This window comes from Notamacropus eugenii, chromosome 6 (assembly GCF_028372415.1).
Source record: "Notamacropus eugenii isolate mMacEug1 chromosome 6, mMacEug1.pri_v2, whole genome shotgun sequence".
NCBI classification, from domain to species: Eukaryota; Metazoa; Chordata; class Mammalia; order Diprotodontia; family Macropodidae; genus Notamacropus; species Notamacropus eugenii.
The window spans coordinates 60,365,543-60,378,838 of record NC_092877.1 but is presented as its reverse complement, the minus strand read 5'-3'; the positions used below and the strand labels follow the sequence as shown (position 1 = coordinate 60,378,838).

The window sequence follows — 13,296 nt, the reverse complement described above, 5'->3', positions numbered from 1 at the left end:
GGAAAGCCATTTTTTTCTCATTTATAAAATGGAGGGGAAGCCAAGATGGCAAAGTAGAAAGACACATATATTCTAGTGCTTCTTCCACAGCCCACAAAATACCTGTAAAAAATGACTTTCAACAAATACTAGAGCAGCAGAAGCCACAAAACAACAGAGTGAAAGAGGTTTCCAGACAACCCAGAAGGTTGATAGGAAAGGTCTATCTCATGGGACACTGAGAAGAACAGAGTCCAGCCCTGGCCACACAGCACCTGAACAGACCTCTGGGGCACAGTTCCCAGGAGGGAGGGCCCCACAGGTGACAGAGAAAACTCCAAAGGTCAGTGTGGGAGGGCTTTCCCAGCTGGGCAAGAGGGGAATGGGGCTCCTCCAGCAATAGCCCCAGGAGATGACAGCAACAGCAGCAGCAGCAGACTGCAGGCAGCTACAGTGGCCAGGAAATAACCTGGGTCCATAGTCCAGGCAGCTCAGCTTAAAGCCTCTGGTGGTAAGGAGCAGCTGATTTAGACCTCAGCCCTCAGTCATGGCCCTGTCCCCACCCAAAGTCCTGGGGAATCGAGCAGCTGAGTCAAATCTCAGCCCTGACTATGACACTAGGGAGAGGAGGGGCAATAGGACCATCATCTTGACAAAGGATTCAGAAGTCAAGTAACTGGCTAGGAAAATGCCCAAAAAAGGGGGAAAAAATAGACCATAGGTTACTTTCTTGGTGAACAGGTGTCTCCTCCCATCCTTTCAGATGAGGAAGAATAAGGCATACTGTCAAGGGAAGTCAAGGCCCCTGCCTCCAGGGGCCCCAAAGAGAACTTAAACTGGGCTCAGGAAATAGAAGAACTTGAAAAGTGAGTTAGCAGCTTGCTAAAGGAGAACCAAAAAAAAAAAATGCTGAGGAAAATAGCACCTTTAAAAAGAAGTTAACTCAATTGGAAAAAGAGATCCAAAAAGCCAATGAAGAGAAGGAGGCTTTAAAAAGCAGAATTTGCCAAATGGAGAAGAAAGTTCAAAAGCTCACTGAACAAAAGAGTTCTTTGAAAGAGAGAATTCAGTTCAGAGAAATGACTGACTATGAGATAAACCAAGCAGTTAAAAAGCAAAATCAAAAGTTTGAAAAAAAAGATGTGAAACATCTCATTGAAAAAACAACTGACCTGGAAAATAGATCCAGGAGAGACAACTTAAAAATTATGGGACTACCTGAAAGCCAGGATCAATAACAGAGCTTAGACATTATCTTCCATGAAATTATCAAGGAAAGCTGTCCTGATATTCTAGAACCAGAAGGCAAAATAAGTATTGAAAGAATCCATGGATCACCTCCTGAAAGAGATGTGAAAAGAGAAACTCCTAGGAATATTGTGATCAAATTTCAGAGTTCCCAGGTCAAGGAGAAAATACTGCAAGCAGCTAGAAAGAAACAATTTGAGTGATGTGGAAAAACAATCAGGATAACACAGGATCTGTCAACTTCTACATTAAGGGATTGAAAGGCTTAGAATAGGATGTTCCAGAAGTCAAAGGAACTGGGATTAAAACCAAGAATCACCTACCCAACAAAACTGAGTATAATACTTCAAGGGAATAAATGTCATTGAATGATATAGAGGACTTTCAAACATTCATGATGAAAAGATCAGAACTGAAGAGAAAATTTGACTTTCAAACACAAGAATCAAGAGAAGCATGAAAAGGTAAACAGGAAAAAGAAATCGTAAAAGACTTTCTAAAGCTGAACTGTTTACATTCCTACATGGAAAGAAAATATTTGTAACTCTTGAGACTTTTCTCAGTATTTGGGTAAGTGGAGGGATTGTACATATACACACAGAGAGAGAGATTTATAGACAGAGGGTACAAGTTGTGTTGAATCGGAAGAGATGATATCCACAAAAAAATAAAATAAAATAAAAATTAAGGGATGAGGGAGGAGAAAGGGAGAAATGGAATGAGGCAGGCTATAACTCATAGAAGAGATAGGAAAAATCTTGGTTAATAGAGGAGAAAGGGAGGAAGGGGAGAGGGGAAAAGTGAAGCTATTCTCTCCACATATGGCTTAAGGAGGGAATAACATGCTTACTAAATTTGGTATGAAAATCTATCTTACACTGCAGGAAAGTAGGGGAGGAGGTGACAAGTGGGGTGAGGGGAATGATAGGAGAGAGGGCAAATGGGAGAAGGGAGTAACTAGAAATAAACACTTTTGTGAAGGGACAAAGTCAAGAGGGAATAAAAAAGCAAGGGGATATAGAGTAGGAGAGAGGGCAATATAGTTAGTATTACACAACATGATTATTATGGATGTCTTTTGCAAAATGACACATATGTAGTCTGTATTGAATTGCTTGCCTTTTCAGGAGGGAGGGAGAGAAATTGGAATTCAAACTATTAGAAATGAATGTTGAGAATTGTTATCGCATATAACTGGGAAATAAGAAATACAGGTAATGGGATAAAGAAATTTATCTTGCCCTACAAGAAAAGAAAGAAGATGGGGATAAGGGAAGGGTAGGGTGTGACAGAAGGGAGGGAAGGGGTAATAAGGCAAGGTGTTATGGGGTGGGGGAGGGGAGAGATGGGGAGAAAAATTGGAACTCAAAATTTTGTGAAAATGAATGTTGAAATCTAAAAATAAATAAAACTATTTTAAAAATAAAATGGAGGTAATACTAGCTGGATTATTCACTTCACTGAGTGAAGAAAAAGTCTTCTTTTGAAGAAAGTGCTTTCTGAATCTGAAGATGTGATAGAAGTGTGAGCTCATTTTTCTTTCACGTTTCTCATAGTATCTAAAGCAGGGGCTCTTAACATTGCTGTGCATGGTACAGGTTCCTTTGTCAGTCTGGTGAAATCTAGGGACCCATTCTTAGAAGAATGATTTTATATGCATTAAATAAGTGCATAGAATTACAAAGGAAGCTAGTCATAATGAAATGCAATTATTACAAAAAATTCTAAGTCACATTCCCTAGGATAAGAATCTCTAGTCTAAGGACATAGCTTTCGGTATGCTTAATACATATATACATACATATAAGCATATTTGTACATATATCAAACATATAGATTATATATAAATATATTTGACATATTAAAATATATATTTAAATAAGAGAGAACACTTATTGACTGCAGGATTGATAAATATTGGTTAGGCAGGTGATTCACCCCTAATAGCAATAGCAAGCAGTTATTGAGTGCCTAGTAGGGTTAAGGCACTGGGCCAGGCACAGAGAATTCAAAAAGTTTTATCTATCTATCTATCTATCTATCTATCTATCTATCTATCTATCTATCTATCTATCTAGTCATCTATCCACCTATCTATATCTGTATCTATATATCTTTATGCATATATATATATACACGCATATGTACAGATGTGTGCGTGTGTGTGTGTGTGTGTGTGTGTGTGTGTGTGTGTGTGTAAAAACAGAGACTCTGCCTTTATAATCAAGTTGAGAAAACAGGATGTGTTTAGGAAATGCTTAATAAAGAGGTAAAAAAAGTGGAGGGAGGCAGAGCTCAACAATAAAAGGAGCAAGTATTGGTGCCATCTGATTAGACCCCATTTTGGGGGTCTCAGTTTTGGACAACACACTTTGACAGTAACATTGACAAATGAGGGTGCATCCAGAGGAACCCAACCAGGATATTCTGAAATGTGGAAATCATCTGCTAGGAATATAGACTTGGGGAACACCAAAGGGTTAGCCTAGAGAATAGAAGATCTAAATCTTAAATCTAAATGAGAGCAGGAAATAATTGCTGTCTGCATTCGTTGCACAGTCTATGATTTTAGAAAAGAAGATCAGGCTCATTCTACTTGCCCAAGAAGACAGAGATAACAACAGTGAATAGGAGTTGTACGGAGGCACATTTAGACAAGATGTAAGATAAAACATCACTCCTAGAGCTAGACTGTCCTGCCTCAGAAAGTGACAAATTCCCTGTCACTAAAGGTTCTTTTAAGAGGAGGATGGATGGCCAGTTGTCATGGTTGTTATTGAAGACATTCCTGTTTAGGTACAGGTTGGACTGGATAAATAGTTTTGATCTCAAATAGAAATGGGGCTACCAATCTATACACTAGGTTCCCTGTGGGCCTGACTTAGTTTTAAAATGTAATTTAATCTGTTTTATTGTGTTGTTATTTATTTTGATAAATATCCCCCAATAATATTTTTATCTGGTTTGGGCATGTTTCTGCCCATATGCAGCCTATAGGCTATGGGTTTAACACCGTTGGACTAGATGACCTCTCACTCTCCCCTCCCAACTTTGAGATTTGATGATTCTTTCCTTTTTTTTTCTCCCCCTCTAAATCCCTGAAATTGAAATATGTATTCTATAAAATAATCTAACACTGGAGCTGAGAGATATTGTATCTCACCCAGGGTTACCAGAGTGACAGGGGAGCAAAAACAGATGATGAAAATAAATAATTCACTGATTGCATCAAAAATAATTATAATCTTACTACAGAATCCATTAAAAGAAAAACAGAATTAGCCTGGAAAAGTTGTCACATATTATTCCCACTGAAAAGCAATTTCTTATAACACAGAGATGAAAAAATAAGTTTGGAAATAGAATATGATGTTGCATAAATAGCATGACACCTTATAAAGAATACTGGGTAGGAAATATGATTCAGCTTCCCTTCCTGGAAATACCTCCAACAGACTGTATTACCTTGGACAAATGACATCACCTCTCTGGGTCTGTCATCTCATTTAGAAAATAATAGAATACATTGCCACTGCAAAAACCTATGATTCCTAAAAATTTAGAAGACAAAACTAAAAAAAAAAAAATCAGTAATTCAGTTAAAATTTCTTAGCACCTCTGAATTTAACAGAATTAATTAACCATTGAAAGATTGTTCTTATTGTCATCATCCATATTATTGTTTCCTTTCCCTTTTTGAGGTTTGGTATTTCTTTCCAAACTGGTAACATAAAACAATTATGTTTCAGAATTTGTTCAGCGAGGTAAGAACCTAATCAAGACTTCTTTGGCTCGCCGGGAGGCGATGATCGAAAAGATGACAATGGCTCACAAAGAAGAGAGAGTATACCTCCTTGGAAAAACACAAAAGATAACTGATCCTGATGAGGTACTTAAGGTACTGTCCTCCTAGTAACTTCTTGAAAAATTTTATTCATTGTCAATCAAGCCACAGGATATAGCCTCACAGACCTGGATCAGTTGGGGCCATGGGCAATCAAGAATGACAACCCACTGACAGGTTCACCAAGATGTCTCTGGACTTCTTTCATTATTTGTTGACAGCTGAACACTTAACGGACTGATGAGTATGCTGTGTTGTTTAGAGTTTTCATGGAATGGAAAGTATGCACCCCAACAAACTAAATTTACCTAGGGTCCGAAATGCATAAAATAAATCTCAAAGCTTTTAGGATGCCATACAGACACTCATGTTTTTTCTATTAAAATATCATTTTATATTACATATTATATAATATTATCATATATAAATTAATATATTACATAATATATAGACATTGATGTAAAATAGATATAAACATAGATCTGTATGAAAGAGTTATTTAAAATTAAAGAACTTGAAAGTCAGAAGACCTGGGTTTAAGAATCACTTTCCAGGTTGGAACATTAGGTGAGTTTTTTTTCCTCACTAAAATGAGGGATTTGAACTAAATAATTGACAAGGTTCCCTCCAGCCTTACCATTCTATGTTCTGAGATCTGTCCTGTATGACCGTCTATACAGTCTCTTCCAGTACTAAAATTCTTTGTTCTAAGACCCCTTTCAGCTCTGACATACTATTATTCTATGATCCACCTTGTGTCCATTAGACCAGTCAGTCAGTAAATATTTATTAAGATCCTGCTGTGTGCCAAGCACTGTTTACTGCTAGTTTTACAAAGAAAGGCAAAAGAAAACCTTTGCTCCCACCGATGTTATCATAGCTGAATGGGGAAGACAATGCGCAAACAACTACATACAAGAAGCTATTTACAGGATAGATTGGAAATAATTAAGAGACTGAAGGAACTAGAATTAAGGGGAATCAGGAAAAGTTAACTGTAGAAGGTAGGATTTCAGTTGGCACTTGAAAGAATACAGTGAATCCAGGAGGCAAAGATGAGGAAGAAGAGCATTTTAGGTATGGAGGATAGACAATGACCTAGAGTAACTCAGCCATCTACCAAAAAAGGAGCTTAAAGTTAGATAATTCTAGTTTAATCAATACTAGAGTCACTGATCTGTGTCTGAGACCCCCAAGATCACTCAAATATATGCTTCATCCTATAAAGTGTCCGATATAGTTACACCTAGGGTTGAGATTCAACTTAATCACATGGAAGGGGACTGGTTCTACTGTTTCACTGAGGTTAGGAAATTCCATCTATCAATGATGACTGGCAATTTCTTTTCAATTTACAGACTTGGAGATTAACCTAAGTGGTCTCTAACTTTGCTCAACAGTGTTCTTAATACCTCCTGAATGTGGGGCTCAGAAGGTAGTTAAAATCTAGGCTTTTAGTTAATAGACTGATTCCAGCCGTCTTGATAAGATGGCATAATTGATATAAAGCACACCGGATTTCAAACAAGGGACCTAGCTGCAAATCCTAGATCTGCTCTTTCCCATATGTCTAACCTTGGGAAAGTCCTTTCTCTATATGAACCTCAGTTTCTTTATCTGCTAAATGGCAGAAAGGGCACTGTGGTTTAGATCAGAGGTATCAAGTACAAGACTCACTTCCCAAACTGGAATGAAATATTATCGAGAAATATTTAACAAAATAAGAAATGTAAAAATGCATGAGTGAGTCAATATTCAGCCCACAGGGATTGTTATATATGGCTTAGTGGTCCTGGTTTCTATTTTAGTTTGACATTATTGGATCAGATGACCTCTGAAGTCCTTTCTATTCTAAAATCTTATAATCCTATGATCCTGTGAAGTGACATTGGTTATTTCACCCATCACTGTCTCCAAGTACTCTTGCCCTCTCTCAGGCTCCTCTTCTCACATGAGGGATCCAGAATGGGGAAGAGCCTTTGAAGGAAGTAGGAATGTTTACTTCAGAGAAGAGAGGAGATAGGGGAATATAAGAGCTATCTTCAAGCATGTGAAGGGTTGATTAGATTTATTCTATGTCACCTCAGAAGTCTAAAGCAGTAACAGTGGTTAGAAGGTATAGAGAGAAGAATTTAGGAAAAACATCCTAGCAATTAGAGATGTCCAAAAGTAGAACTGACTCTTCTTGAGATGGTGAGCTCCCCCTCACTCAGGGTCTTCAAGCAGAGATTATCTGATCTTTTATTGGGTATATTGTAAAGGAGATTTTTTTCCCTAGGGGTATAACTTGGACTACAGCTACTGAGGAACTTTCTGACCAAAATTCTATGATACTATGACAAACCCTCATTCCTCCTCCCTGACTTCTCCATTCCTTCTCCATTAAAGATGTTGATACTCTTCAAAATTCAAAGTGCTTTCCTTACTATTTGATCAATATCAGTGTGGAATTCAGCCTCTCTCTCCTAATAACCAGGTACTGCTTATAGCAAGACAGAGCATGGCATGCTGAGAGTGCTGTTACTTCAATAATTGCTAGCGTGCCACCGACCTCCTGAGTTATTTTTAAATCCTTCCTTCACTTTCAAGAACAGAAAAAATGCAAGAGAATCATGACTAGTCCCAAGAACACTCACTTAAAGTATTTGTTTGTTCCCTGACCACCCTTCCCTACACATACACCCCAAATACTCTAACAACTTAAGTTTTAAAACATGACTTGATTGTAGTTAAAACAAACTCTGTATATTCAATGCAGATTGACTCTCAGGTCCCTCTCCTCCTTTTGCAGTTCTCCTATTGGTGTTACAGTGGCAGATTTATAATTTCATTTGGTGAGTTAGCTGATACAATGACTATACCTCAGCATTAAAGCTCCCTTTGATATCACAAGGTCTCAAGTAAAGCTGGCTTTTAAAGGGCAAGAATTCAGATTAGCAACTGTTAATAGACCCTGTGAAAGGCAAGTGGGATATATCATCATGTTTTATTTATCTGTGGTGATGGTTTGGTGGTCTTCAAAGCAGAGAATGTCAAACATGGCAAGGACCTTTAAAATAGAATGTCAATTGGAAGAACTAAAAAGCTCTTCTAACAAAGAGAAGAGTATTAATGCTAGAAGGATACTGCCTAAACTGACCTGGAGGGGACCTTCTAATATACAAGATGAACTATTAGAGCACCAGGAATCCGTTAACATATACTGTAGAAAAGTAGAATTAAAAAGGGCCTTGTAACATACAACCCAGGATATTGGATCTTAAAGAAGAACCCCTGGAATATCAGAGCTGCAGGCGACCTTTGTTTATCTAGTTCAGTGCTCTAATTTTACAGATGAAATGACAAACCAGAGGTCATACAGGTAGTAAACAGCACACCTAGAGCTTAAACCCAGGAGTTCAGTATCTACATTCAGTGCTCTATCCAATGTACTGTTGGGGCCATCTCTAGTTGTCTTGATCTATATCTTGCCCCTGGACCCAGATGGCTCTGGAGGAGGAAGTGAGGTTGGTGACTTTGCACAACCCTGCCTCATTTAAATCTAACACTCATAAGTCATGATATCACCTTCCTGATGCCATGGTCCTCTTTGAGAACAAAGGACAAACGATGTTAAACAATAATGTTGTCCTACAGAAGGTAATGCAATTATCCTTATAAAGTAATGTCTAGACTTTGCAGTATTATCTGGAACCCATAGTAAGGCAAATGGGGGCTTAGAAAAGGTTTTTGGTTTTTTTTTTTGGTTTTTTTTTTATTGATTAGAGTTCTCCACAAATACAATGGTTTAACTTAGGAGATAAGTCTTCAAGCAAAGGCTGAATGGCCACTTGTTTTTTGTGCTGCAAAAAGAATTTTTATTCAGATATGGGTTGGACTACATGGCCCCTGAGTTTCATTCCCACTTTGCAGTTCTGTGAATATTTGCAGTCAAATCAGCATGAGAAGTAGAGTCAAATTTCACATCTTCAAACGAATCAGCAGTAGTGAACTGGAGACAGGAAATAATAATTATCCATCTCATTTTTATGATGTTTTAAGCTCACAAAACCACTTTTGTTATGACATACCTGTGCAGAACATAGCTCAAGCAGCATTCTTTCAATTTTGCAGATAAGGACATCGAGTCAAATGACTTGATCACAGTCATACATGGTTAGTCAACATTGGAACTAGAATTTGAACCATCTTCTAATGTCACACTTTCACTGTATTACCTGATACTAAAAAGTTTTCTATCTAGAACATTCAGTCATCATCAAAGGCATATTCATAGCTAAGCAGACCTTGCAAGGGTGAATCCCTTTAGATGGACTTATAACGACTTACTGTTCCCTTCCCTTTATGGTTCTGAAAAGGGTTCTTGAGAAGTTGATCCCTGCAATCCAACTGAAACCTAACAGTTCTCAGAGTCAAATATCAGTGTGGACATTTTAGAGAAGTATTGTGTAAATGATTTTCAGTCTTGGAAGGAGAAACGTATAAGAATAAAAAACAAACAATGCCATATTTCTGAAATTGAAAACAGTTTCAAGTGTCTTCACCAGGAATCTATTTTCATATTAATTTCAGGCATATCATAAAGTCCTAGAAAAGCAGAGATTAACTCGTTATGATCTGGAAGAGGAGGATGACTTTAAAACTACTGAAGCAGTCACTGATCTGTGCCAGGTAAATTTGTGACATAAGAGAAAATTCTTTGAATTCATATTCATATGACACCAATTTTCTTCCCCTCCCCCCCCAAAAAATCTTCTCTTAAAAGGCAGTGTGGTAAAGTGGGAAGTGCTTAGCACTTGGATTCAGGAAACCAAGATTCAAGTCTCAGCTTTGATATATTTTAGCTGTGTGACCACATGGGCAAGTCACATAACCCCTCTGAATCTCAGTATCCTGATATGCATAAATTAATAATGCTTCTGTTCCATACCACCTAGGGTTGGAATGAGGAGAATGATTTTTAATGTAAAGTTTTGTTTTGTTTTGTTTTGCTTTTAACAAAGGAAATACCAAAAGAACTGAGCAATCAGTAAGTACAGCCAGATAACAGAAAAAGTGAATGGGTATGGATGTGTAACATGTAATAGAAGTGGGAGTTTTTGATGGTGCTAATGATGATTACATAGAGGGCATCCAGAAATGTAAAATGTCTCAGTGTTTCTTATACTTTGTTTCATGTTATTAGTCTCTAAATCTCAATTCTACTCATGAAAAGAAGAAACTTTCCCTTGAAATGCCCACAGAGGTCAATAATGAATCATGCAGGTTTCCATGGCTCCAGGCCAGACTGAAGATCTCTTGAGTATCTTATGTTCTATATCTGGCTCCAACCAGTCTTGTTATAACATGCCTTCTTAAACTTATTTCATGTTACTTCCCCTTACATGTTCCTGGGGTGTGCTGTTATATTTTCAACCACCAACACTCCAGGAAAAAAATACACATGATACACATTTAATTTTAATCTGCATTATTAACTTTACTAAGTCTGGAAATCATCGTACTAATAAATCAAGCCCTGATCTGTAGCATTTGCTGATTTTCCCAGGTGTAAATCCTCATGTTGAAAATTTCTAAGCCAGTTTTAGCCAGCTACGGTACACCCTTGCTATGTTCCAGCCATACTGACCTATTTGTTGTTTCCTCTATGTAGCCTTTGTGAAGGTTATTCCCACGCCTAGAATATTCTTTTTCCTTAAAAAAATTATCTTGGAATACTGAGCTCCTATCAAAACTCAGCTCCAAGGTCACAGAGATAGTAAGTGTCTGAAACTGAATTTAAACTTAGATCCTCCTGATTCCAATACTGGTGTGCTATCTACTGTACCCCTTAGCTTCCTTTTATTGCTTCCCATGATCTATGATTCATCACAGGGTAAGTATGCCCTCCTCTGCTACATTTCACATTTTCTCTATACACCATCTTTATGAAGGGCTGTGGTCAAAAAAAGAAATCCTTATCCCCTGACCAACTCTCTAGTGATGAGTTTTACAAAGCAGATGAGGTTGGTCCTTTAGAAATAAGCATTTAGTTCTTGGTCAGGTATTTACTTGCAATCTTTCCAGCTCTGCCAGCTTGGTAGAAACTTCCAGAGCTTGTACATCATGGATGTAGCCATTAAGAACCCAGAGTCCCCTCCACGGCACAAGGAGTTATGAAAGTAGTAACGGTGATCAACATTCATGTGTATGAAACTGTGAATCATCAGTGAGGTAAATAAGGGGGTGGTTATTTTACCAAATTTACAAAGGAGGAAACTGAGGCAGTACCATTAAGAGAAATGGACAAGGTGATTTACCTAGGGACTGAGATATTCAGAACTCTGTTCTTAGACTTCTTATTCCAAGTACTCTGTTCTTCCCAATGCACCACCTTGACTCTCTGAAAATTTGTTTTAATATAAAATACATATTTTAACATAAAAAGAGGAATGCAGAAAGTACCACATGTGAGTGAGTGATGGATTATGTGCATCTATATATAGGAAGAAGGTATTTGGAAATACACTTTATAAGAGCAAGGTGTTGATGTGAAAAGAAGAAACAAGGCGTACTTGCATGTTAGTACATCTGCGTAGGTGTCTTGTGGGAAGTGTATACAAAAGCATGAGTCAACTTGTCTACTCAAATTAGACTTGACATGTTTTCATGGGCCCATTTTGTCATTTCATTGGAAGCCCTTAGGGACCTCAAAATGGGTTTCTTTTGCATGCCCACATTGTGGAAATCACCTCCTTTTCTTATCTCTTTTGAAAGGGGATGTTGACTACCCATCTTTTATCTATTTTGAGTCATAAAAGATATAATAGAGCCAGAAGGGAATGAATGAAAACCATTTATGAAGCACTTGCTATTTGTAGACACTGTACTAAGGTCTAAGGGTACAGATGGAAAAGAGTCAGTCTCTGGTCTCAAGGTGCCCACATTCTAATAGGTGAGATAACACACATAAAAGGAGTCAGCTTCAGGGCAGACTAAAAACCCCAGTGGTGCTTGGGCCCTATGTATTAGCAAAGTGATTGGTAATGCATCTTCTTTAATTTCATCTCTATTGATAAAATGATTATGATTCCTGACATTTGATAGTGTTGAGGACATGGGTTGTACTTTCTTTTCCGGGTCTTCAATAGTTATGACTGTTAAGGAGGTAGGGGATGCAACATCTGTACAGTCAGTGGTTAGATTGGGTCTCCAAAGACATAGATCCTCAGTAGGATGGAATCAGAGACTGGCCTGAGGAGCACAATTATGCCCATATCTTGTAAGCAAGGTTCTGGCCTGCCTCGACAAGGTTTGGGATATGAACCATGAGGCAACCCTGAGTTCTCCAGGGTTACTCCATGATAGGACTTTCTCTGGCAGGTCCTTATCTATGTATCTTTTCTATGAAACGAATTTGGTGGGAGGAGCCAAGATGGCGGAGTATAAAGACACACATATGCTAGCTCCGAACCCACAGCCCATAAAATATCTGTAAAGAAGAACTCCCAACAAATTCTGGAACAGCAGAAGCCACAGAACAATGGAGCAGATGAGATTTCCGTTCCAGAGAGACCTGAAAACCTCATGCAAAAAGTCCATTGCACACCAGACCTGGAGCAGAGCCCAGCCCTGCCTTGGCTGCACGGCACCGAGTGGCCGCGCAGGTCCCTCCACCCACAGATGACAAGGGTCAGTGAGAGGGTCTCTTAGGCTGGTGGAGAGGGGAGTGGGGTGTCCCCATAACTCAGGCCCCCTTTGGAGGCAGCAGCGGGGGCAGCGGTGGACAGGGGCTCCCCAAGCAGGCAGGAGCCTAGATCCATTGTTGAAGGTCTCTGCATAAACCCCCTGAGGGAACTGAGCCCTGTGTGGTGGCCCTGCCCCCACCTGAACACCTGAACTTAATCTCACACTGAATAGCAGCCCAACTCCACCCAAAACCCTGAGGCTAGGAAGCAGCATTTGAATCTCAGACCCCAAGCACTGGCTGGGAGGATCTGGAGGTGAGGTAGAGGTGGAAAGACTACTCAGAAGTCAAGTCACTGACTGGGAAAATGCCCAGAAAAGGGAAAAAAAAATAAGACTATAGAAGGTTACTTTCTTGGTGAACAGATAATTCCACCCTTCCTTTCTGATGAGGAAGAACAATGCTTACCATCAGGGAAAGACACAGAAGTCAAGGCTTCTGTATCCCAGCCCACCCAATGGGCTCAGGGCATGGAAGAGCTCAAAAAGAATTTTGAAAA

The 13,296-nt window shown here is 38.8% G+C and overlaps 1 protein-coding gene across 2 annotated transcripts in view; it reads left to right on the top strand.

Moving 5' to 3' along the window:
- Nucleotides 1-13,296, top strand: part of EVC (EvC ciliary complex subunit 1) — a 151,297-nt gene that overhangs the window by 74,735 nt on the left and 63,266 nt on the right. For both annotated transcript variants that reach the window (XM_072620196.1, XM_072620197.1), the window contains 2 exons: nt 4,977-5,125; nt 9,644-9,742. In XM_072620196.1, coding sequence (XP_072476297.1) covers nt 4,977-5,125; nt 9,644-9,742 — 248 coding nt within the window. The remainder of the gene's footprint in view (nt 1-4,976; nt 5,126-9,643; nt 9,743-13,296) is intronic.